Here is a 23,114-nt window from a genome sequence, read left to right as displayed (position 1 = left end):
GTTGTACAGTTGTACCAGATCTTAAAGGCTTGGTTATACCTGCTGGTAACTTGAAATATATTGCATTTTCTGCTTCATACTTCATTGTTAAACAATAATTTACTGTTATGCCCTAAACTACACCCATGTAGATTTATTTGAAAACTCTCTTCAAAGAAGTGCATCAAAATTGTCACTACTTAGGTAATTTTCTTTTATGATGAACATGCTAATTCCATGTCTTGGAATGAATGTTTGTCATAAAGAGATTTTTACATTTACCTCAAAACTTACTGTTTATTATTGCTGTATCTATTACTGTAGACACAGCACTGCTGTGCAGATACAATACTGATGTTCCAATATTTTCAGATAATAGATTCTTCCATATCTGAGATGGAGGAGTAGGAGAAAGGGTACCACATTCTGAGTTGGAGTCCCAGCCGCATTACCATTCACGAGAGTGACACCATGGATACAAGTCCAGCTGGAGTTTCAGTCCTCTTTTTTGGTGCTAATACATGGCTGTAGTTTTAACAGCTGGCACAAAAAAGACCTTTGTAGTTTGTTCTTTCTGGCTACAATGTAAAATATTTTATTTACTTCTCCCTATTTTAAATATATATTTATATATATATTTAAATCTCAGTAAAAAGTGAATATGCATATGAAGGGAATAGAGCCCTAAAAAAAAGAAAAAAGTGCTGAACCATTAAGGTTCAACCTATTTACTATTTTAATAGAATCCATATTCCAGCTTAAATAGAAGGGAAAACTTCAAGCATACCATTAAAGAACAGTAATAAATATATGCCCCTATATTATACTTTCATAAATAGACTGTTTAAAATAATGCTCATAAAAACAATACAATGCAGTTAAAAGAATTGGCTCAAAGAGTAAAAACACTTACTTGCATTGAAGAATATTTATGTACACTGAACAGACATTCAGACAATGAACCATTATGCCATTCCTGTCCTCAGGAGACAACATGACAGTTTTAAATACTGCAGACTGGTTGCTGAGTTGCAGTACTCCCTCCTCTGCAACAAGTATGAGAGATCCTGGTACAGTGCATGTGTGTGGTGGTGTGTCTCTGTGACTGCTGTGTAACTTCTCTTGGTTTGCTCTGTTCTTTTGTTCTGTGGTTTGAACATTTCCATGTTGTTGTTTTTTCCACCCTTTCCCAAGAGGCTATTCCCACAGCCAGAAAACTGGAGGGAAGTTGCAATATATAGTTATCTTACTGTACTTTGAAAGACATTCAAAGAGCAAGGAGAATTTTGGTAAGCTTAAAATTAGCTTAACTGCATAGATGCACCAAGAGCCTGGGAGAGCCTCGTGGGGTGAACATGCTGGGAAGGGCTAATTCTCAGCATTTCTGTAAGTCAGACCAACAGATTTTCCACTGAATGTGGAATGTAGCACTGATTGTGCTACTACATGTAACTTGCCACGTGTAACTCATAAACGTTTGACCAAAATTTCCAAGATGTTGTTTTCATTTAGGAGTTTCTTCTCCCATGTGTTATTAATTGTTTTGAGATACAATGATTAATAATAATTATATATGTATCATTGTCACAGTACATATGGGATTAATCACAGGTGTAAATGTTCATCAGTGTGACTCTCTACAAGCCATTACACAGGTGCTTAAGCTGTGAGGGTTTGGACTAAATTTAGGAAGATCTTAAAAAATTTCCATTTGAAAAAAACATAAGAATAGATTGCCATTTGCAAGTCAGAGTTAACAAATAAAAGATAGATAAATAGATAGATAAATCAGACAAGCACAAAATAATATTTTACATTAGAATAAATGGTTCCATGTGAATGTTCCTGCTGAATTTAGGTTTAAGGAATTTAAGTTTAAGGCTAATTGAGTCTGTCACCTCAGTTAACTATTCAGCATGTTGAGATAAATATAGAAGGTAATAATTTAAATAGTAATTAATAACAGCAGGGAAATGTAGTATGAAACTACTTGCATTGTGGAGGGCACTTCAGCTTTGATACAAACTGAAATTAAATTTTCCAAAGGCAGTAGCATGTTTAGATCTGTTCTTGAATATGTCCTGGTGAGTCCAATTTGTTATGTACCTGTACTTTTTAATGTATCTGTCATTATGGGATATTATGTATTTAAACTGTGTGGAATTTTGCATGCGCCATAACCTGTCCCTTCATGAGATGTGTATGCTACAGGTTTTCCCTGGCTGCCTTTATTCATCTGCTTCCATGTGCTGCCATCTCCATCCTTGATCTCAGATGTTCTGCCCAAACTGGGCCCTATCTCCTGCCCTCCAGACCTGGCACAGCTCTAAGCTGAGCCTCAGCTTGCCAGGCAGCTGCCAGCCACCACAAGAGAAGTGCTGCATTTGGCTACTGTCCTCTGTACAACCTTAATAGCTCATTCGCTAAACAACAGAAAAAAAAAGGAAAAAAAAGGAAAAAAAAAAAGGAAGAAAATGAGCCTTTAGTCACACTTGTTTGTTCTAATATTACCTTCTATCTATTGCATGTGCTTGTCCAGCTTTGCACATAGTAGTAGCATCACCTGCCCCTAAAACTCTGTGTATGTTCTCAGTCTTTAACATAGAGGTTCTTTATGGGAAAAAAAAAAAAAAAAGAGGTTGTAAAAGTCAGAGTAAAAGTCATGTTGACCTGTTAAGTTTCTTCATCAAATAAAGAACTTATATTGTAGAAATTACTGACTGTTTGGAGTAGTAGTCAGAGTTACTTTAGAAGTAATTAAGTTCGGGAGAAATCCCTGCAGGGCTAAGTCCTGCTCTGAACAGGGCCTGTTACTCATGGCAGCGTCCAGTCCAGTACTGAGTATCTCTGAGGGTGGAGGTGCCACAGACACTCTGGGCACTGTCCCAGGGCCTGACTTCTCTCATGGTGAAGAATGTCTTACAACTAATTGTATTGTTCCCTTGTGTCTGTTGCCTCCACTGCATTCACTGGGCACATTCACAGATGAGCACGCCTTTGTTCTTCATCTTCATTGCACTTTCCCATTAGGTAGCTGAAGGCTAGCAATTAGTTTTCCCCTCAGCCTTCTCTACTTAGGACAGAACAACCACAGCTCCTTCTGTCAGTCCTTGTACATGTTCCCCAGCCCTGACCATCATGGTAGCTCTGTTAGCATCTGCAGTCTTCACTGTTAGCAACACTCAAATGCTTGAGAACACTTTTCATTTTATTTTTACTCTTTCAGTACTTAAAACAATAGACTTAATCCACACTCAAAAAAATAAATAAATGAAAATGAACACAACAGAATATTAAATTTATACTCTTTAAAGTATTCATTCACAATGATGGCTCAAACTCTTGATCTTTGCACTATGTATAGAGCAGTTGCCTCAGTAGTATTACAACCACATTGTACCTCACATGTCAGGAAACCTATGGATGATTTTGTGTTTTGATTTGGTGTTGGCTTATGTTTTGATTTCAGCTTTAAAGTTTTTGTTTGTTTGTTTTGTATTTGTTTTTTTTTTGTTTGTTTGCTTGTTTGTTTTGTTTTGTTTTTAGTTAGCACAGTGCTTTTTCACCCTCTTGTTTTAATGACATTCAACTTTAAAAAAAAAACTAGTCCAAATGTCTATCTACACTGACCTTGATGAATTCCTTACTGTGATAAAATCTGAATGTAACTAAGTAGAACTGTTTAAAATCAAGTGCACAAAAAATTGCTACAAGTATTTTTCAACAAAACACAGTGCCAATATGCTTTTTTTTTTTTCCCTCAAGTTACGTACATGAGAGGGTTTCTTTTGTTTTAGATCATTTTCTGCTTGACAGGGAGAGAAAAAGTTGGTGAATGTTTGTGCTGATGGAAGTGCACTGCAACTGGCATTAACCAGAAATAGACAAAACTGCAGTAAACACTTCGATTGAAGTGTTCAGCTGAAGCTTTGGCTAAAGGAAATGGTTAGGTGCAAAGTGAAGTTTTCTTCTGTATGCAATACTAAACATAGGTTTGTAGCTCAGTATGGGCAATATTGCAATACTTGCTTGAATAGAAAGAGTTAAAGGTGCTGAAAAGGTTTTTTTTTTTTTTTTTTTTTTTTTTCATGTAAGTAAATGTCTGCATTCTGAAAAGAAAAGAGACATGCAGCTTATAAAGTAACATATGACCAAAAATCTTTAGAGGAGAAAATAAAAAACTTTTCCACATACTATGGTTTGACATTCTCCTTTTGAGGTATAGGCAGACATCTGTATTTAGTAATCAGAAAGGCCTGAGAATCAGTGGAGTGATTGTTATTTTGTAGAAAATGACTCCTAAGCTTTTTCCTGCTACATATTTTATTGATTTTATTGATGACAATAAAGACCTTTCTCACTTAAATAGAGAAATGGGAACAGTTACAAATGACTTTGTTTATTTTATGTAAACTTTCCCAGTTTTTGTTTTGCTTTGCTGTTTGTTTGTTATTTAAACTCTCCCATCCTCAGTCTTGCCCACGAAGTCAAATGTGGGTGCAGTGATGTTGATGGCTTAGCTGACGTCCCTCAGAGGGGTCAGGTAGCTAGCTGGCAGAAAATCCTTTTGCTCAGGATATGTTACATCTGCTGAGGGGCTCAGCCAGCCTGGTTGAGGCCAGGCTTCTCCACAAACCCCAGGCTGTGTCTTTCCAGTTCCAGTGCCTGGCATATGACTGTGGCAGTGGCATGTACACTCATCGCCACTGCACTCTGCATGCGTGTGATCAGTTCTGTGATCCATAAGCAGGCCCCTGATATATCTGATAAATGTCCATACATGCCTAACTGACCGTCACAAGACAACCGTGGTAACATGTTGGGGTTTTCCAATGTTAGTGTTTTTGATATTTGCCAGTCAAATATCTATTAAAAGTAGCAGCATATTCTGCACTGCTGTTTCTTACCACATCAGTCAGTGGTTCCCAAACTCTGTCACAAAAGTCCATGCTAAATGGTCTGTGTAGGTAACATATTAAACTATAAAATCTGGATTGCTGCTGTGATGCCTTCAGTTATGGTTTGGATAGTAGGATAGAAGGATGGTAGGACTGCATGATTGTCTGTAAGAAATATTTTGAGTTCATAGTGGATCCAAATGTTTGGTAACCTCTGAATTAGAAGCCGACTTGTTACAGCTGTCATTTGTATCCCACTGTAGTTCTTTCGCTTCTTTTCTATTAAACTTCACTCTTCATTAACGGAAAATTTCTTGCTGGTGACCTAGCTCGAAATAAAGAAATAAATAAAATCCCACAGATACTGAAAAAGGTGAAGGAGAAGGCAGAATGCTGGCACTGTGAAAGTAATTTGCTTCTATATGAGCATGAAACCATATTATTATTGTTTCACTCGTCAGGCAAAACTATTTTTGTGATGTGCTATATCCCTTGACAGCTAATGTTTCCTTCCTCTCTGCTACTCTTAAGGAATTGTTGGAATCAATTAGATTTAGGTTGAAATCACCGCAGAAGATATTTCAGTTGCTAAAGCCAATAGATAGCTGAATGCACAGATAAAAAGCTATGTATGCATGGTCATTCCAAATGGTAGCAATGGTACCAGTGCTGTGGTAAAGCAAAGGTTGAAGCTGTTGCATCACATACTTATTATATCTGGACTACCACTAGTGAGACAGGCATGAGGACTCCAGTATAAATTTAGAAGTAAAATCTCATGTCTACTTATTCTTCTATGTAGTGTCTCTTCTTGCAGTCAAAACAGAGCCCATGAACAGCAACGAAACAACAACCACAACTGGAGATGGATCGCTTGACACTTTTACTGGGTCAGGTAAAGCCATAATAAGATCATGTATCGCTATATGCACATTAATGTAGCATTTAATAACCTTCACTAATGAGCAATGCACTGCATGGAAGTGATCTTTCAGAAGACACAAAAAGTAACATTTTAATACCAAATAACAATTCTATTTTTTTGTTTGTTTCTGTAGATATGTTTAAAAAATATATGCATTTTTCATGAGCTATGATCGTAAAAAGCGGCTTTAATAATGACTAAGACCATTCCTGTATGTAAAAATCTTACAGTAATATTATACTGTAGCTTTTTTTCAGTGCTAGTCTTTTATGATTTTAGGAAGAAAAAAATATAGATTGCATTTGGAAAGGCTGTTCTAATTTGTAAAATTTTAAATCTTAAAGGTTATATTTCAGTGCTAACCTTTCTATATGTATGAATAATGTGTTATTTTAAACACTGACCAGATTTCCCAATTCTTCTTTTTCTCCATGCAAATATTTCAGTTTAAGTATTTTAAATATTTTGGTATTAATTGTAAACTTCAGTTACTTCTTAAAAATTAAGCCAGCAGCAACTTCTAAGTAGTTTCCTATAAATTACTAAAAGGCGATGGACTGTGAAAAAATAAAAATTTTAAAAAAAAAAACAACTGCCTTCTAATTATTAACAGAAAATAATACTAAAAATAACATTAGAAGGGAGAGAGGGGAGAATTGATTTCATGTCTGAAAATACCAATTCAGTGATGGCCTGACTGAAATTTCACTGAAACTAAGAATTGCCATGAAACTGGTTTTGGTAGACATAGGTAGTCACAGCCTACTTCAAATATTCTGGAAATCATGATGCTTCTGTATAATTAAATTGTTTTAAAAACTGAGCATATGTTTCTTGAATTGTTTTTAGGCATCAGTAAATGCAGATATACTCTGAAGTTTGTTAGTCAGAAAAGAATTGAAAACAAATTTTGTGCCTGAAATAAAAATCTTTTGTGAGATGTAAAGTAGCATATACTTTTTCTGATTATTAAAAATGAAAAAAAAAGTTCTCATTATGAAAGAAACAGAGTCAACTTAAAATCTAATAAGTTGCATTAAAAAAATAGCTAAAATTAGCTAAAAAAAGTTGGCTTTTTTTTTTTTTCTTCACTCTGATTATTGTTACTCTGTCCTAAGATTTTATTAGGAATGATTACAGGTAATAAAATAAAATGTCTGACTATATATGATTTTGGCATTGTTGATGAGATTTTTATCAGCCTGTTCCATGTATTTAAGACATCTGAGTTTTATCTCACATGTAAAGCCTGGCTAAGGCAGCATTTGCAGGAAGGAGGTGCCAAAAATTGGAGTTCAAGTTCATGCTTAGGTACCTAAATAACAGCTTGATTTTTCAGGATGCCGCTCACCCCTTAGCTTCCACTGACAGGAAAAGAAGCGTTGAGATCTTTGGAGATTTGAAACAGTTGGTGCTGCCAAAAAATGAAGGAACTTGGGCTTTACACAATCTTTTTTGTCCATTAGCCACCTGCATATTCAAATGAAAAATGAGCCTGATTCTCTGTTTAAGCCACAAACTCCAGTATTAAATGAGTATGGTCATTCAAAGTGAGAAATTAGTAGTCTGCCTGTCAAAGTGATGTGCAGTCTTCATCATAAGAACGATGAAGGCAGAGCTGCCTTCACAATGTACTGAGTCTTTCATAAGGAGTAAATCCATTACTTGCCTTGTACTGGTACTTGTAAACTGGGCAATACGATTGTATCAGTTTTGCGGCAGATGTCTTAAAAAAAAAAAAAACTCACAGAAAAAGCATTTCTTTGACTTTTTAACCTAATTGGTGATTTAGGAAGTTTGACGTGTTGCTAAAGACAATAAATATTAATTAACTAGTACAAAGATGTCATTTGAGATGAACCAGCTGCAATTGAAAACAATGCATAACAATGCCCAGCACTTCACATTGTTTGCTTTTTCCTAAAAATCAGTAACACATATATGTTATTCCCAACCATGACAAAGTGATAATGCTAGTACTTTTCTGCTGTTTTCAGAGCACCTGTGAGCTCATTTCATGAGGATGCCTGGACATAAACCACTAGCCACTAGCAGGGATATCACTTTCTGTTTTAAACAAATATAGGTCAGAAGAATTCAAGCAACCATTGTTGAGTAGGGAAAGATTTGGTATGTTATTAAACATTTTATGAAATAAAATCGCATAGTGGAAAGGCTCACTTGAGAGTCTACCATGTAGAATTCTTCTCCTTCAAATATTCTACCCATTAAAATTGATTTCCATGGTCCAAGGGCAATAAAAACCCATGACATGTCCTGGGGCTGAGCAGAAGGCTGAACAAGCTCTGTAGGGTATAAAGTAGCCAGCATTGTTCCTAATGACCATCTTTAACACAGAAAGTGATGATCAGATGTACCATGCAAGGTATATGGCAGGAGAGACAGAAGAGGCCTCCCAGGTAACTGATGAACCCTGATTTTTGATGGATAAACACTGCAGCTTTTTAAACTGCTGTCTTACACTCAGGCTTGCTCCTTCGGTGACATTCTGCAGTCAGAGGTGCCTCCAAGATAATCTTCATGGTCTTATGACTATGTCCAGTGCTAGGTTAATGGCTGAACCAGATGATCTTAGAGGTCTTTTCCAACCCAAATGATTCTATGAGACTATGAAAATAAACCTGCAAGTTGAAACTGAATGTGCAAGCTTTGAATCTCACTTAAATAGCATAAACTGAATATACTAAATAAGAAACCTCACATCTCAAGAGTTAAGCTGAAAAATAAACCATGTAGATCTAATGAATTTAGAATGAGAGTTGGCATGATGGCTCTGTCCTGGCTGTGGTGTTTCAGCTCATGCTCAGAGCTCTGGTCTCCCCCTTCTGCAGAGTTACCCCCTGAGAAAAAAAAACAAAAACATGCCTCAGCATAGGGTAGCAAGGTAGGGAGTCATACTGTGGACCCCTCTTCCTCTTCCTTTTTCTTCAGAATGGCAGTTGGTAATTAATATCCGTATACAATTTGAATCTTTGTGATCCTGTAGCAGACTCTTTTTGGTGTGGAGAGCTGCAGAACAATCTTAAGCTGAGCATTTTCATACTCTGAAAATTTGCTGTAGCTGCTATATTCTGAGTGAATTTCTTTTTGTATTTCAATTGCTTAAAATACTAGATTAATTTGGGAACTGTTCATCATTTTAATGGAGCTGACAGAAACATTAGAAGATCTTGTCGGCTTTTCTATTTACTATTTATGACACACACGCACACAAAAAAAGATATTAAAAAAAATCTGAAGGCTCTAAAGGCAAGGTTAGGAAATGTCACCACTGCATAACCTTCATTTGGTTCCCTTTTGTGTAGAAATTGTGATTCACTATTTAAATGAGGTCCTTTTAACCTATCCTCTTCACATAGAATTTTCCAGATGCTTAATGGAAAATACAAAATTCTAGCCTGTGTTAATTTACTGAACCCAACACATGCTATCAACATCGTTTATGGTTATTTCAGTTCTCCACATCCACCTTGGACAGTTGAGCTAACAGGGTAAATAGTAAGAGATAGCTGTCAGCTTTTTGCCCCCCTGTGAATCAACATTAGTTGGGACAGGGACATGTCCTCAGCATTGTATTGAGCCTCAGCTCTCTCAGGCTCTCTTGCTTGGAGCGCACCTCAGTGGGCCCACGTACATCTCCTTTTTCTCCATAGCTATGTTGTTCCCTCTTTGTATTTTGCTCTGTTACATTCCTATCTCCTGAAAACCTTTGTCTTCATCTCAGCCAACCCTGGTCAGCAACATCTTTTGGCATCTGGTACATTAATTCCTCATCCCATCCTCAGACGTCCAGCCCAAGGAGCTCTTCTCTTACACATCTGTCCTCAAGCCTCACTGCCATTTCTGAATCTCCACCTTCCACGTTTCCTTCCAGAGGTCACTTCTCCTCATGGATAGAGGGTGGAGATGCTGGAATCCTGTATGGCACAGATCAGCCAGAACTACCACCTGTAGAGAAAGTGGGCCTAGTGAATAGAGTTTACCTGCCAACATCTGCATCCTGCTTTTACAGAGCATGTGCAAAATGGGACTTTTTTTTCTTTTCAGAAGTATGCAGCTTGATGGATTTTCACTTGAGAAATAAAGGGTCTTATACCTGCCCAGAAAACCATTCCTTTACTAAAGTCAAGTAATGAAGTCTTAAAAATATTTGAGTTTTTCAGAGAATAGACAGATTTGTTTTTAATATAAAAAATAATATAATGTTGTCTACCCCCATTCCTATAAATGGCTATAGAAAATGACATGGCTATAAAAAGCATAGCAACCTACCTCCACCATCTCCTCCATTACCAGTCCTCTCTACCAAAAGAGAACTAGGGTGACAGCAGTAAAAGTTGTTTAAATCTGATAACTGACAAAATTACCAATTTGAGCTGTGAAATACAGCATTAGTCCACAGGCCCTACTCAGTCACAGTGTTCTCTTATTGTGGGTCTTGTACCCCGTGTTGTCTCATATTCTAAAATGTTCAAAAATAGATGTGAAAAGAAGAGAAAGAGTGAAAGGAAAAGACTTTAAGTTGAATGCTGCACAATTTGTTTCTGGGGCACATGCCCCATTCTGTCTCCTTTCTACAGTCATTAGTGACATTAGGTAAACTGAAAAAAAATAAAATCCTAAATTCTTTGCTTGTCTGAATTTATGAAATAAGGTATATGCAGAAAGAATAAAAAAAGTAGGCAGGACAAGTTTTTTGCTGAAAAACATTAGATTTTCATAACTGAAGTGGGGTAAATGAACAGTCATTCATTTTTTGTAGTTTATACCAGCTTTAGTGGAATGGTAAATGTGCTTTAACCGAGATGATTAATTGAGTGATGTGTCATTCAGCAAACAATAGACAAAAAGTGGAGCAGTACAGTTAAAAAAGATCTGATAAGCCGGTAATGGATCATGAAACTTCCTTGCCCTGAGAATCACCAAGGTCACTGTGTTAGCTATTGCTTGTCTTCAGAAAGGTCACAGTGATACAACAGGCAAGACTAATTACTCCTCAAGGGTTAAATAAATACCAGCATCCTTTAGGGTTTTATGGGCAGTTTATGTTGATATATACAGCTAAAGGTTCGTCTAAATCTGGGAAAAGCTTTCTGCACACCAAGTAGATCACTCTACCAATTAAGCTTAAACCATGGAAAGACATTCTCAGAAAAGAATAACCAACAAAATTAAATTCAGCACATTTCCATCACAGGCAAATACTTAATATCTTCTCAGTCAGCAACTCTTTTATGAAATCTGGTAGCACAAGTTCAAAAAAAAATATTCATTTTTTTATTTTCAAGTCATTCTCAACTGTGCATTTTTTGTTAAAAAAAAAAAAAAAGAAGCTAATGGTTTTTCTTCTACTGTATTTCCTTTTAAGTCCTACACATTCTAAATGTGTTTAAACTAGCTTTAAAAATATGAAGTTCTGCATGTGTTCAAAGCAATAGATCTCAAAGACATTAATTAGACCTGGATGTAGAAATATATCATGTTTCATAAAATAGTTAGGAACCTAAACCTATTTGTCACTTATATAATTCTGAAAGTTCATTTCTACTACCATTATGAACAACTCAGGAAGAGGGTACACTTTGAAGTACAACTATGATTGATTAGACTAAAGAAATTCCAGTGCTTCGTTGTGTACTACTTTAATCTTTTGAAAAGTGAATGAGCAGCAGATGGCCTAATAAAGACACTCTGTATGTTTGCCCAGTATGGATTTGGTCTGAAGGGATTGGTTCAACACTTTAGAGTACATATATTTGGAATACATCTGTCTTAGTCAAGACAGATGGCTAAAGGAAAGAGAAACTTCGAAACACTTGGAATTAATCCAATGTGAACACCGCTTTTGAATGAAATTTTAATGGGATATGACTATTGTTCTGTTAGCTTTCTTGGAAGAATGCAGCTGTTAATAGTATAGACATACATAATTCTAATGGCTACTGTACAGGGATGTTTTTCAAATACAAATGTTGTTAGTGCCTGTGTTCTAATCAGCCTGTTGATAATGATGTTTATTTGGTTTCTAGTAGTCAGTTAGGCATCTCCCATCACCTAAGCAAGCTAAAATTGATCATACTCATATAAAACATATTTTTACTATACAATATCAAAATTAAACTTGTTAACGTAGACTGTAGAACAATGAATGTTTGTTCTGTTTGTCAAATGTTTCAGTTTGTGTATTAAGATGTTACAGTTCAAGTGCCATCTTTGTTGAAAAGCTGTTTCAATGAAATTTTCTGCTAATGTGACTGTATTTGTATTTAGACTGTTTGGCTGTAATGGTCTCATGATGTTTTTAACTGTCAAACTCTTTGTTTTCTGTTTTGCAGTAATAACAAGTAGTGGTTACAGCCCAAGATCAGCGCATCAATACTCACCACAGATATATCCCTCCAAGTTAGTGTCTGTACCTATTCTAGTCTTGTATATGAAATTGACTTTGGTTGTAGGCAGGTCTGTGGTTTGCTGCAAACAAATATTCATCACCAGAAGAAAGAGAGAGAAAGTAAAATACTTAAGCTTCAGTACAGATTCTATTACAGTTCTATGTCCAATGTTTTTTTTTTTTTCTCACGTGGCTGGCTGCAGGGTAAGATCTTACTCTGTGCAGTACTGTACTGCCACACAAGAAATATCCTTGAATTTCTGCACAAAACAGAAGGAAAAAAATGGAGTGTCAGTTTCTGACACATCAACATCTTAATAGTGCTGGCATTAAATACAGAAATATTTTGAAGGCAGTTTATATTTAGAAATTACAATTGCATGTGCAAGATGCGTACTTACGGGTAACCCTCCCAGTACTGCCAAATTGCTCCAAACATTCCATAGTTATGAACCACCCTTTCCTACTTTCCCCAAGATTGTAAGATGTAAAAATCAAATAAATTATATCAGATTAACTTTAATCTCTCTCTTTTTAAAATTATTTTGAAGCCAGTGGAGGGTATTAAAACTAGAACCTTTCTTCCAATTTATTTTTAGTTATTATTTTTATTATTTATTTATTTATTGGGGAAACTATGTCAATCATATAAATTGAGGAGTGGGAACATTATGGAAAGCACTGAGGATGTTTTATGAAATTGATGAAATTGACGACCTATAAAATTGCATGAGTGCTTTGCAAAAGGGTGCTGGATTTCAGTATGCCATACATTTTTTTCAGTGTATTCAATGCATCTACCTATGCAACTTTGTTATTTGATACAGAGAAAACATTGAAACTATAGCTGATGACGCTTTTTCAAACTTCTTTAACTAATTTGCATTCATTTCATGTTAACCAGTATTTACTGATAGAGAAAGTAGATGCCTAAACTAAAAACATTCCTCCTTATTCCACGTAAAACAAGTTTTGGCAGACTATATCAGATACCTTTGCCCAAATACATTGCACGATTTAATAGATTTTTTAATCTACTGTAATAATTTACTGGCATCTAAATTAATGCGTAATCCTTTTCTGATAGCAACGGCTGCCAACTGTACTAAAATAATTAAAAAGAAAAAAAAAAAAAGAATAAAGAAAAATAAATTAGAATCTGAAATTTAGTCATGGCTTTAATGGCCAGGTTTCAGTTAGCTTAATTCTGCAGAGTATGTTTATTCAACTCTTGGTCCATAAAATCTTATTTGACTTACAAAACAATCCAAGACAAATGTTTCTCTGTATGCTTTTGCAACTTTGGAGGGCAAAAATTTTAAACTTGATTTTGTTCAATCTCTCAATAAAGCCCCAGTATTTATAACTTAAAGCCATTTTTATTCCCATTCTACTTCCCTAGCCCATATTTTCCAACTGTTTAAAGCCCATCTGGTTACTAAAGCATAGTTTTCATGCTTCTCTAAATGGGCATGATCCACCTCCCATTGAAGCCAGAGATGTCTGCTAGGTGTCTGCTGAAGCAGAGCCATACATAGAAAACACAGTGTAGTAGCTTTAATGTACTCCTCTGTATTTCCTTTATTCTTCCAGTCCTACTGTCCCTCCACTGAATTAAAGAAATGAGGGCCTTTCTCATATGAGCATGCTGATCTTGCCTCAAAAGTGTCAAATCCATACAAAACTGTTACAGCAGTGATACAGTGCACCTAGAGCTGAACACAAGAGCTTAAGACTTAAATTGTAGTGATGGGACTGCACAAAATACTCATAGTGCCCTGGAGAATGTGAGCCAGAATGTTTTTCAGTTTATTTCAGTGGGGGATGGAATAACTCCCATAAGAGGAAGAGTTGGCAGAATAATGAACTGCCTTTGGACATCTCTAAACCTTTTTCTTTACTTTATTGCTTGAATAAATATACAAAGTATTTGTTGCCACAGTAATGCTATTTTTCCTGATATTTAGGCCCTATCCACACATTCTTTCTACACCAGCAGCTCAAACAATGTCTGCCTATGCCGGACAAACCCAGTATTCAGGAATGCAGCAACCAGCGGTCTATACAGCCTACTCACAGACAGGACAGCCATACAGCCTACCTACTTACGGTATTTGACCTCTTATTACTTCTCTTTACATAGAAGTAAGAGCAAAGAGTAAACATTTTTGCCTTTTTATTATTATTATTATTTTTCCCCGCTGTAAGAAAATATTTTAAAGAATCAGTTGAAAATTAATTTCTTATACAGATTTGGGTGTAATGTTGCCAGGCATCAAGACGGAAAGTGGGCTCTCGCAGACGCAGTCACCACTGCAGAGTGGGTGCCTCAGTTACAGTCCAGGTTTTTCCACCCCACAGCCAGGCCAAACACCGTATTCATATCAGATGCCAGGTAAGTAGCCCTTGCTGTCATGCATCATCCTGCCCTGCTGCTGTCGATGGCCCGCTATTCCCTCATTTTTATATTTTCAATTCATTTTTGTGAACTCTATGTATATGTGTGTCATTGGCAGCAATTTTTACCACATAAAGCCAGATATTTTTTTTTCCAGTATTAACATGCATATATATTAATTTTGGTCGTTTTCTAATCTAAATCATGACATACAATGCAGTCCTCATTTGTAACTTAAGTTTTTTGGGGGGTAAAATCACATGGCAGGACTGGAAGCACTAGTTGTATTTATTGGAGAACACAAGTCACTTTCCTTTTTTTCCATGTTTTTGAGTATGACATCATTAGATGCTTGTTTTAGAATTTATCCTTAATTCATATCTATTCTTTCATTTATTATTTAATTTATAATTCATTTATTGCCCTTAGATCATTGATACATTCTTTTATCTGAGTACATTTGTAGTTTCTAGTACAATGGCAATTTTTTTAAATATTGCATGTACAATATTAATCATCTGAATTATCTTGAAAACATGGAAATGCCTCATTACAGGTCAGTTAAAAACAACCAGATCATTAAAATATTCTTTAAAAAAAAATAAAATTGTTTCATAAGTGAACATACACATAAGCATTGCAACTTATAAGGAAATAAAGGAAAAAGGGAATAACAGTATCTGAACAGAGGTGAGACACTGTAAAATACTGAAAAATATTTTTGAGATTACTGTAGTGACTTATTGTCAATACAGTTCTTCAATTGTGAGAAAAAGACTGTATGCCTGTATGCGTGGAAGTAGCATCGCATTTATTTTAAAGTCTCATTATCATGTTTTATTATTTAAATGGAAAATAAAAATTGTTTGCTCCTGTGGTCTGTCTATGTCTTAACATGAAAGCTTATATTTAGAATTGTATTTTGATTCAAAAACAAGTTATTGCAACTAATCATAGTTTTAATTTTAGGTTCTAGTTTTACACCATCATCCACTATTTATGCAAACAATTCTGTTTCAAATTCTACAAACTTCAGTAGTTCACAACAGGTATGAATATCAACATTTTTCTTCGTGCATTATAAAAGTATTTCTGTAACTCTAATGATGGCGTGTTATTTAAGTTTATATTTTTTATGCTCAATGAGACTTACTGTGGTTCAGTGCTATTTTCTGTGGAAAACAATGAAAGTCCCAGTGGATGCCTAGTTTCATCTTTTGGCACCTAAATACTTCATCAATCTTCCCATAGTCTTCTAATAAATATTCTTAAACTAGAAAATGTAAAATAGAATCCAGCAACTTCTTGCATAAGTCATTTGATTGCATACAGAAATACTTTATGGAAAAATTGCTTGTTACTCTACTCAGTTAACTGCATTTGCTGTTTTAGGATTATCCATCATACACAGCTTTTGGCCAAAACCAGTATGCACAGTATTACTCAGCATCAACATATGGTGCATATATGACCTCAAACAACACAGCTGATGTCACTTCTTCATCATCATCAACCTACCAGTTACAAGAATCTCTCCCTGGCCTGACTAGTCAACCAGGTACAGATCTACATTCAGGTGAAAACAAAATTTTAATCTTATCCTGTATTTGTATAAGGCGAAGATTTCCATGTCTACTCTGGTGATTTTTTACTGTTTGACATTTTAAGGTCATGCCTTTCTGGAAACTTTATTTATCATGTTATCATGCAAACCAACCAAAATAAGCTTTCTGTTTGTTTTTGTTTGCTTTTTTTTTATTATTATTATTAGTTTTTTTTTAAGAAATCTGTGCAACTTGTTTGTAAGTTAAAAAAAAAAAAAACTTTGCAATTTGAGATTGTTATCTGTGGAAGGAGTAGACTGAAATTGTTGCAATGGTCTGTTAGGGATCTGTTAGTACCAAAAACAAATGTACAGTAACAAACCTTTAGTAAATTCCGAAATAAAAATTCAGTCAGGTCTCCAATGTAGTGTAACATTCTGGCGGTGTAACATTCTGGTATCTACCTACATATTCTGAAGGGTTACTGTAAATGATTTAAAACGCAATGTTTTTCTTCATTTAATTGTGCCCCAATCATACCAGCAAGTGTACATGTATTTTATTCAAAATGTATACAAGCCAGACTTGCTAATTCACAAATTTAGGTGACTAAGAATAGAGCAATCAGTTATTAACAGAATTCTTTAAAACAAATGACTGAACAAAAAATTGAAGTAATTGAAACTCTGAAAAAGATAGCTCCAAAGAGAAATCAGGAGACTAAATTTGCCTGCCCAACTCTGCCCCCTTGTGCATATGAATTACTACACAGTATTTAGTTAAACGTCTGTGTTCTTAGGGCATCACCATTGGATAATGACAGCTCCTCATTTTTTCTCATTATCATTATAACCCAGTTCACAGTCACTTATTTTCTCTGTTCTACATGTCGTGAAAATGGAGATTTTAACCAAGGATTTTTTTTTCACACTAGAGTTCCTGAACATCTCACCAATATATTTTCCCACATTTAATCTATATGGGACTAAGGTACATCAAGATAAAATTATGCCTTTGAAATGATGCATAGTACAGTTCAGAGTCTCAAACTTCTCTGAGGGCTGTCTTAGGAACTTGCAGCCACAGTCAGATGTGTGATAACCTTACTGGGTGAATAAAGCCTGTTTTTTCGTCCTTACTTTCCTATATTGTTTCTATTATTTCAGGAATTCCTTAAAATTCTATTTCAGTTTTATTTCATATTTATATCCTAAATAGCCTACTTAGAGCTGCATGTAGCATCTGTTAGAAAGGAGATAATTGCCAGCTGCCTGGCCCTGTGCAGTTAGAGCAATGTTGTAGAGACACTGGCTTCACATATACAGCATGGTTAAAGTCTGCCTTGCCCACAGGCTGTGACCATTTATGAATACACTAACAAACTGGGTTTTGGATTAGGGTCTGAAAAGGGAAAATGTGCTTTTCTCACAAAATCAACTCATTCTGTGAGTCTTCCTAATTCTCATCCTAACAACTGAACACTGATAAACATCATGGTAAAACTGCCGTGTTATAATAGTGTGTAGAAAGGAAGTGTAATACTGTGTAGAAGAGTATAGGCAAGGCCTCATACTTCATATAAGCTGCTTAAATTTACTGAAAACGTTGGAATGTTTAATTGCATGAGTTTATTTTTTTTTCCTACTAGCTGTTTTCCACATACTGATCTTTAAATTGTATATATATGTGCATGCATGTGCATATTTGTGGTATGGCATGGTATGGGGAGATCATAGAATCACAGAATGGTTTGAGTTGGAAGGGGCCTTAAAGACCACCTAGTTCCAACCCCCCTGTCATGGGCAGGGACACCTTCCAAGAGATCAGGTTGCCCAAAGTCCCATCCAACTTGGTTTTAAACACTTCCAGGGATGCAGCATCTGCAACTTGTCTGGGCAATGCACATTCTCTTGGTTTTTGATGAAAACATAAAATGCCTCAAAGAGCAATTTTAGGAAGAAAAGTAAAGATGCAACTTAAAATCAATTGAAATTCCAACAGTTGGAGAACATTCATGATTGCACAAGATCATATATAATGTATTTTCAAAAGAGTGGAAAGAGTATTCACAATTGATTTTTTGATAATTGTGCATGTCTGGTGCATGTCTGGTGTCACTTTTTCTTGCTCCTTTTATATTCTATGTTTTTATTTGAGAAAATCAGACAGCATTTTACCTTTGTCTCTACCTTGCATATCTGTTTCCTCAAAATGCTGTGTAGATATGTCTTAAAATTACCTTAGTATTGAATAACAAGATTGACAAAATAGGAATTGACAAAAGAAAATAATTTTACATTAAACAGATCTATTTTCTATCTGCTTAAACAGATAGAAAAAAATATTGAAGGCTGCACATCTATGAAATAATAAGGACTTTTCTTATTTGTGTGTTTTTTTAAGCATATAAACTTGTTTTCCTTTTAAGTAGGTTGTGCATCTGAACTTACAAATCTGCCCACTCACTCCTTATTTCTGTGAAGTGCTGCACTGGTCATGAGACCCTCTATTGAGAGTGCAACACCCACTTTGAGAATACATGACATGCCTGTGCCCTTGTGTGTCACTGTAAAAATAAATTTGTATGTGTGAAATTCAGTTTGTTGGATATAGAAATCACTTCAGATAGATCATACTGCAGAGGTTCAGTACTCAACATGTTTGCTTGCTGTCTAACAGACCAGACCTTCATTGCTTGGTCCTGAAAGTTACTCCAATTAAAACATAAGATTAAACACAGTAAGGCACTTCATTCTTCTGCCATCTCTGCTAGCTGCTAATTCAAATTAGTCTCTAGTACTCTCCATAGACACAGAACTTCTTGTGATAAAAAGCCCCAAAAGATCAAGATTTAAATATCTGTTACAATTTTATTTGTTGACCAAGTAAAGAAAATGAGATGCAAATTGAAATAGGCATTGCTCTCTCTACTACTCATAACAACTAATAACACATTATGGGTCTGGTCTTTGCTTCTAATAAAGAAAGGGATTCTTGTCAAAAGCCCTGTGTTTTTGAGGAGCTTGTGGACTGTCAATAGACTGCTGGGGTCCAGAGACAGCCACTTGCACAGAAGTCTCACTGGCAGACAGGGAGAAGATTCAGTGCCCCCTGCTCCTGACAGTATTTGGTGAGAGGCTGTGACATGCTCATCTGGAACAGGATACAAACACACACAAGACAGTCAGTGGTAGCTTTCCACCATTACACACATCAGAAGTTGTCTCACTGAGCATTTGTTCTGGTCTGTGCCCACAATTTTCTCCAACTTAAATGGCACAACTATGTTTTAACAGGGAGGAGAGGATGCTTGCATCAGACTACACACACTAACTACAGAACATTTTTGAAAAAAAAAAATGTTCTGAATATGAACTACCTCTGTTTTTACCGGTTTTGGTGTAACTCCCTCACCTCTGGTTGGAGCTGCTGCAAGGTCTCTGTGGCATGGAAGGCTTCATGCTGGACATGAACCTGTCTATGAATATGTGCACAAATATCTGTATATCTGTGATGAACTGGTCATTCTGTGTTCCAGTTTTAACATGTTCCTCTTGTTTTATTGGATTTTTGATGCTGCTCATAGTTCCAGTGACAGAAGGCTATGATATGTATTTATTAGGCATGTTATAAATATTGGAAAAACAAAAAAATTTCAAATATTATAATAAAAATTTCTGTCTAATGTGAGCTGCAGTAGGAAATCCTTATGAGGGTAAGGTTTTCAGTACTCTTTGGTACTAGAATTTCTCAGATACTTTTACAGAGCTGAATTTTTAATAAGTTTTCCTTTTATCAGTATTGACCTCATTTCTAAAACAAATTAAAGATAAGAAAATGCAGTTGCTCATTTAGCCTGCTGTTGGTAAAAAGCAAATCAAACAATTAAGCCTACAGTTGTTAAAAAAAAAAATCACTACAGACTTATGCAGTTCTAAAATAGATGCATACCTTGCATTCAAGTAAGAGACAGCTGCTCATTCTGATTTAGAGATTAGTGTAATGAAATAAAGTTGGCTCTAAATATATAGGACTTACAATGTACAGTGATTAGTTACAGTACTGATTAATGGATAATTATGCAATCACATACAGTGTTGGCTCAAGCAGAAGCCCGGGGCAACTGGTAATGGCTAATGCTAAATGAAACTTGAAGTTACTTACTTCAGTTGTTAGATACATTCAGAGAAGATTTAGAAAATAGGGTGTTGTTTTTTTATAAATATTTTATTTTTGGTAGATTGGAGTAAGCATGCTCATTGAAAACAGATGTTTTAATATATTACTGTAGATTACTGTAGAAATGAGCCTTGATCCTTTTGTAAAATGTTGGCATGTTATAAATATGTTTTTTTTTTTTTTTTTTTTTTTTTTTTGTGATAAGGATGTAAACATTCATATTCAGTTATTTAGTTTTTGACTCTGTTGCTGGGTTTTATTTTTGGATTCTTTTTCCGTTCTGTCAGAGTAGCTGGGAAATTATAGTTTTGTACATACTTAAAACTTCTTTTGAAGTCAGTATCAGTTTTTTCTGTGCAAGGAATGTGATTCTGAAACATCTTTTAGTACATTCTTAGATTTAGAAAAGTATATTTTGCTGTTCTACTTGCAGAGAAAGAACTAAGATAATGTAACCTTATCGATTGCTCCACGACCTGCAGTGTCCTTATTGACATCAACACCATTCTGGAAATGGAAATAATTTGTCAATAAGAGCTCTCTCCCCATTGTGTAGGGACAAAGTAAAAACACCGTGGGAACGTTATTCATTACATATTATTGCTGCCTAATTTCCCCATCATTTCTTTTCTGATAAGACTTTCAGCTGAAAGAGAAGAGAAAATATTACAGAATATCAGGACAGACCTATCAAAAATGGCACCTGGAATAAATTCTCAAATTACAGTTCTAAATATCTCTTCTTAGCAGCTTGTACTGGGTCTGGCCACCACAGAGCTGCCTGAAAGTTTGGCTGTATTCTGCACAGCCAGAGACACACATTGGTTTTGCAACATTGAACTAGTCATCATCTAGTTTGAGAAGAAAATAGTAGTATCCTCTTCCAGGTGACAGTAGAATAATTTTAGAGTACTTTGTCAGGAAGTGAGAGAGACAGATTTGATTTCCTCCTGTTTCACGGAGAATTCATCATCTTCCACTTGGATGTGCAGGTATATGGATTCTGAGTCATGAAAGCATATCTGTATTTATACTTACATATGTATACATAAATATATATATGTCAGTCATTCAGTCAAATAAACAAATGTGCCTCAGAGATGTCAACAGAACCTAGATATGTCCTTCTTCCAGGTAAATATTCTAACCAATATGCTCAGGATCTAACTTTCTTCATGTACTGCCCTGTCCTTAAATCTTGAATTCTTTCCCCATAATGTCTAGAGCTCCCATACAGGAATGCAACATTATGGGCTTAAATCGTATTCTTCCAAGAAATGCAACAGTATTTTTTTTTCCATACAAGGTATAAATATATATTCCAAGTATATTTATTTTAATAATATTTTGTATGTGGTTCACTGTAAGGTATAAATAAATGATAGCAGAGATGAAGAATTTAACTGTGGTGTTACGTTACGCTCAGACTCTCAAAATTGTGTTGTATTTTTTCTTATTAGACTAGAATTGTTTTCTTTGTTGTGGAGAGAAAGAGGTGAATGACTCAGGGAAGATTGTAGAAACTTTCAATCATGCAAGTTGGAAGGGACTTCTACTGGTCTTTTGGTCCAAACTGCTCATGGATGATCTGATTTATGTCACATTGCTCAGGGTTCTCTCCAGTTGATTTTCGAGTATCTGCAAAGATGGAGAATTCACAGACTCTCTAGGTATCTGTCCCAGGGCCTGACCACTCTCACCTTTTTCTTGTTCTAACCAACAGGAATATCCTCTGATGTGATTTCTATCTTTTGTGTCTTATAATTTCTCTCTACAGCTCCGTCCCTCAGCCTTTCCTCCTATGTGCTCCCGCCCTTTAACTGTCGTGGTTGCTCTCACTTGGACTAACTCCAGTTTGTTAATCTGTCTCTGGTACCTGGAGACCCAGAACAAGGCATTTTTTCAGACATGCTCTTGCAAGATCTGAACAAAGCGGAAAATCACTCTTCTTGATGTGCTGGCCACTTTCTTTGTTGCCTGGTGGAGTTTGGCAGTCTTAGCAATCCTCTTTGCTAAAAATGTGTGGTGTTCAGATTCCCATTCAAAATCAGATTCATCATAGCTAATTCTTTTGAAACATTTGTACCAGGGTTTTTTTTGTTGTTGTTTTGTTTTTTTTTTTCAGAAGTGGCATCATGAGCACTTCTAACAAATATTGCCAAACAAACAACAAAAAAGCCCAGAAAATCACAATTACATACAGCACGAGGAATCCCTTGAATCAAACTCTATAGATGTCAGATCTATGCTGTATCCATTCCTTCACTAGTAAAGAAAATGAATAAATAAATACATTAAAAAAAAATCTTTAATAGGCTAGATAATGAAAGAATATTTATGTAATTTAGCACTCATGAACTTCACCAAACTATATTTATTGCTAGCAGTTTTAAAGGGGCACTGAAAATACTGTATTATGAAGAAAAGGATCATTTCCAGTTATTGAGCTGCGGTGTAAAAATGGTCAAGATACACACCATCCTTCTTGGAGGTACCTTCTTTGGTCTGTCTTACATAGCTGCTGTTGTGTGTGATCACCTCCAAAGCCATTTGTTACCAACAGAGGCAAAGCAGATTACATTTTAAAAGTCAGGGATATAAGCCTGAGCATTAAGAGCAACTATGACATACTAGATCAAAGGTCCTTCTAGATCAATGTCTTTTCTCTGGCAGCAGACAATGACCAGTACTTATAGAAGGATGGTCAGACTATAGCAAATATGACTTTACACTTTTTCTGGTAATAAGTGGAATATTACATTTAAAATTGTGACTTTCC

The 23,114-nt window shown here is 35.6% G+C and overlaps 1 protein-coding gene across 27 annotated transcripts in view; it reads left to right on the top strand.

The window, feature by feature from the left end:
• Positions 1 to 23,114, top strand: part of EYA4 (EYA transcriptional coactivator and phosphatase 4) — a 152,825-nt gene that overhangs the window by 103,078 nt on the left and 26,633 nt on the right. For 7 of the 27 annotated variants that reach the window (XM_068677370.1, XM_068677366.1, XM_068677379.1 and 4 more), the window contains 7 exons: positions 966 to 1,049; positions 5,680 to 5,772; positions 12,159 to 12,225; positions 14,182 to 14,324; positions 14,466 to 14,609; positions 15,582 to 15,661; positions 16,005 to 16,188. In XM_068677370.1, the coding sequence (XP_068533471.1) occupies positions 966 to 1,049; positions 5,680 to 5,772; positions 12,159 to 12,225; positions 14,182 to 14,324; positions 14,466 to 14,609; positions 15,582 to 15,661; positions 16,005 to 16,188 (795 nt within the window). Of the gene's footprint in view, positions 1 to 960; positions 1,050 to 5,679; positions 5,773 to 12,158; positions 12,226 to 14,181; positions 14,325 to 14,465; positions 14,610 to 15,581; positions 15,662 to 16,004; positions 16,189 to 23,114 lie in introns of those variants that run through there. The other 20 variants (XM_068677371.1, XM_068677382.1, XM_068677381.1 and 17 more) reach the window with 13 other exon arrangements.

This window comes from Anas acuta, chromosome 3 (genome assembly GCF_963932015.1).
Source record: "Anas acuta chromosome 3, bAnaAcu1.1, whole genome shotgun sequence".
NCBI lineage: Eukaryota > Metazoa > Chordata > Aves > Anseriformes > Anatidae > Anas > Anas acuta.
This window is presented reverse-complemented; position numbering and strand designations above follow the sequence as displayed.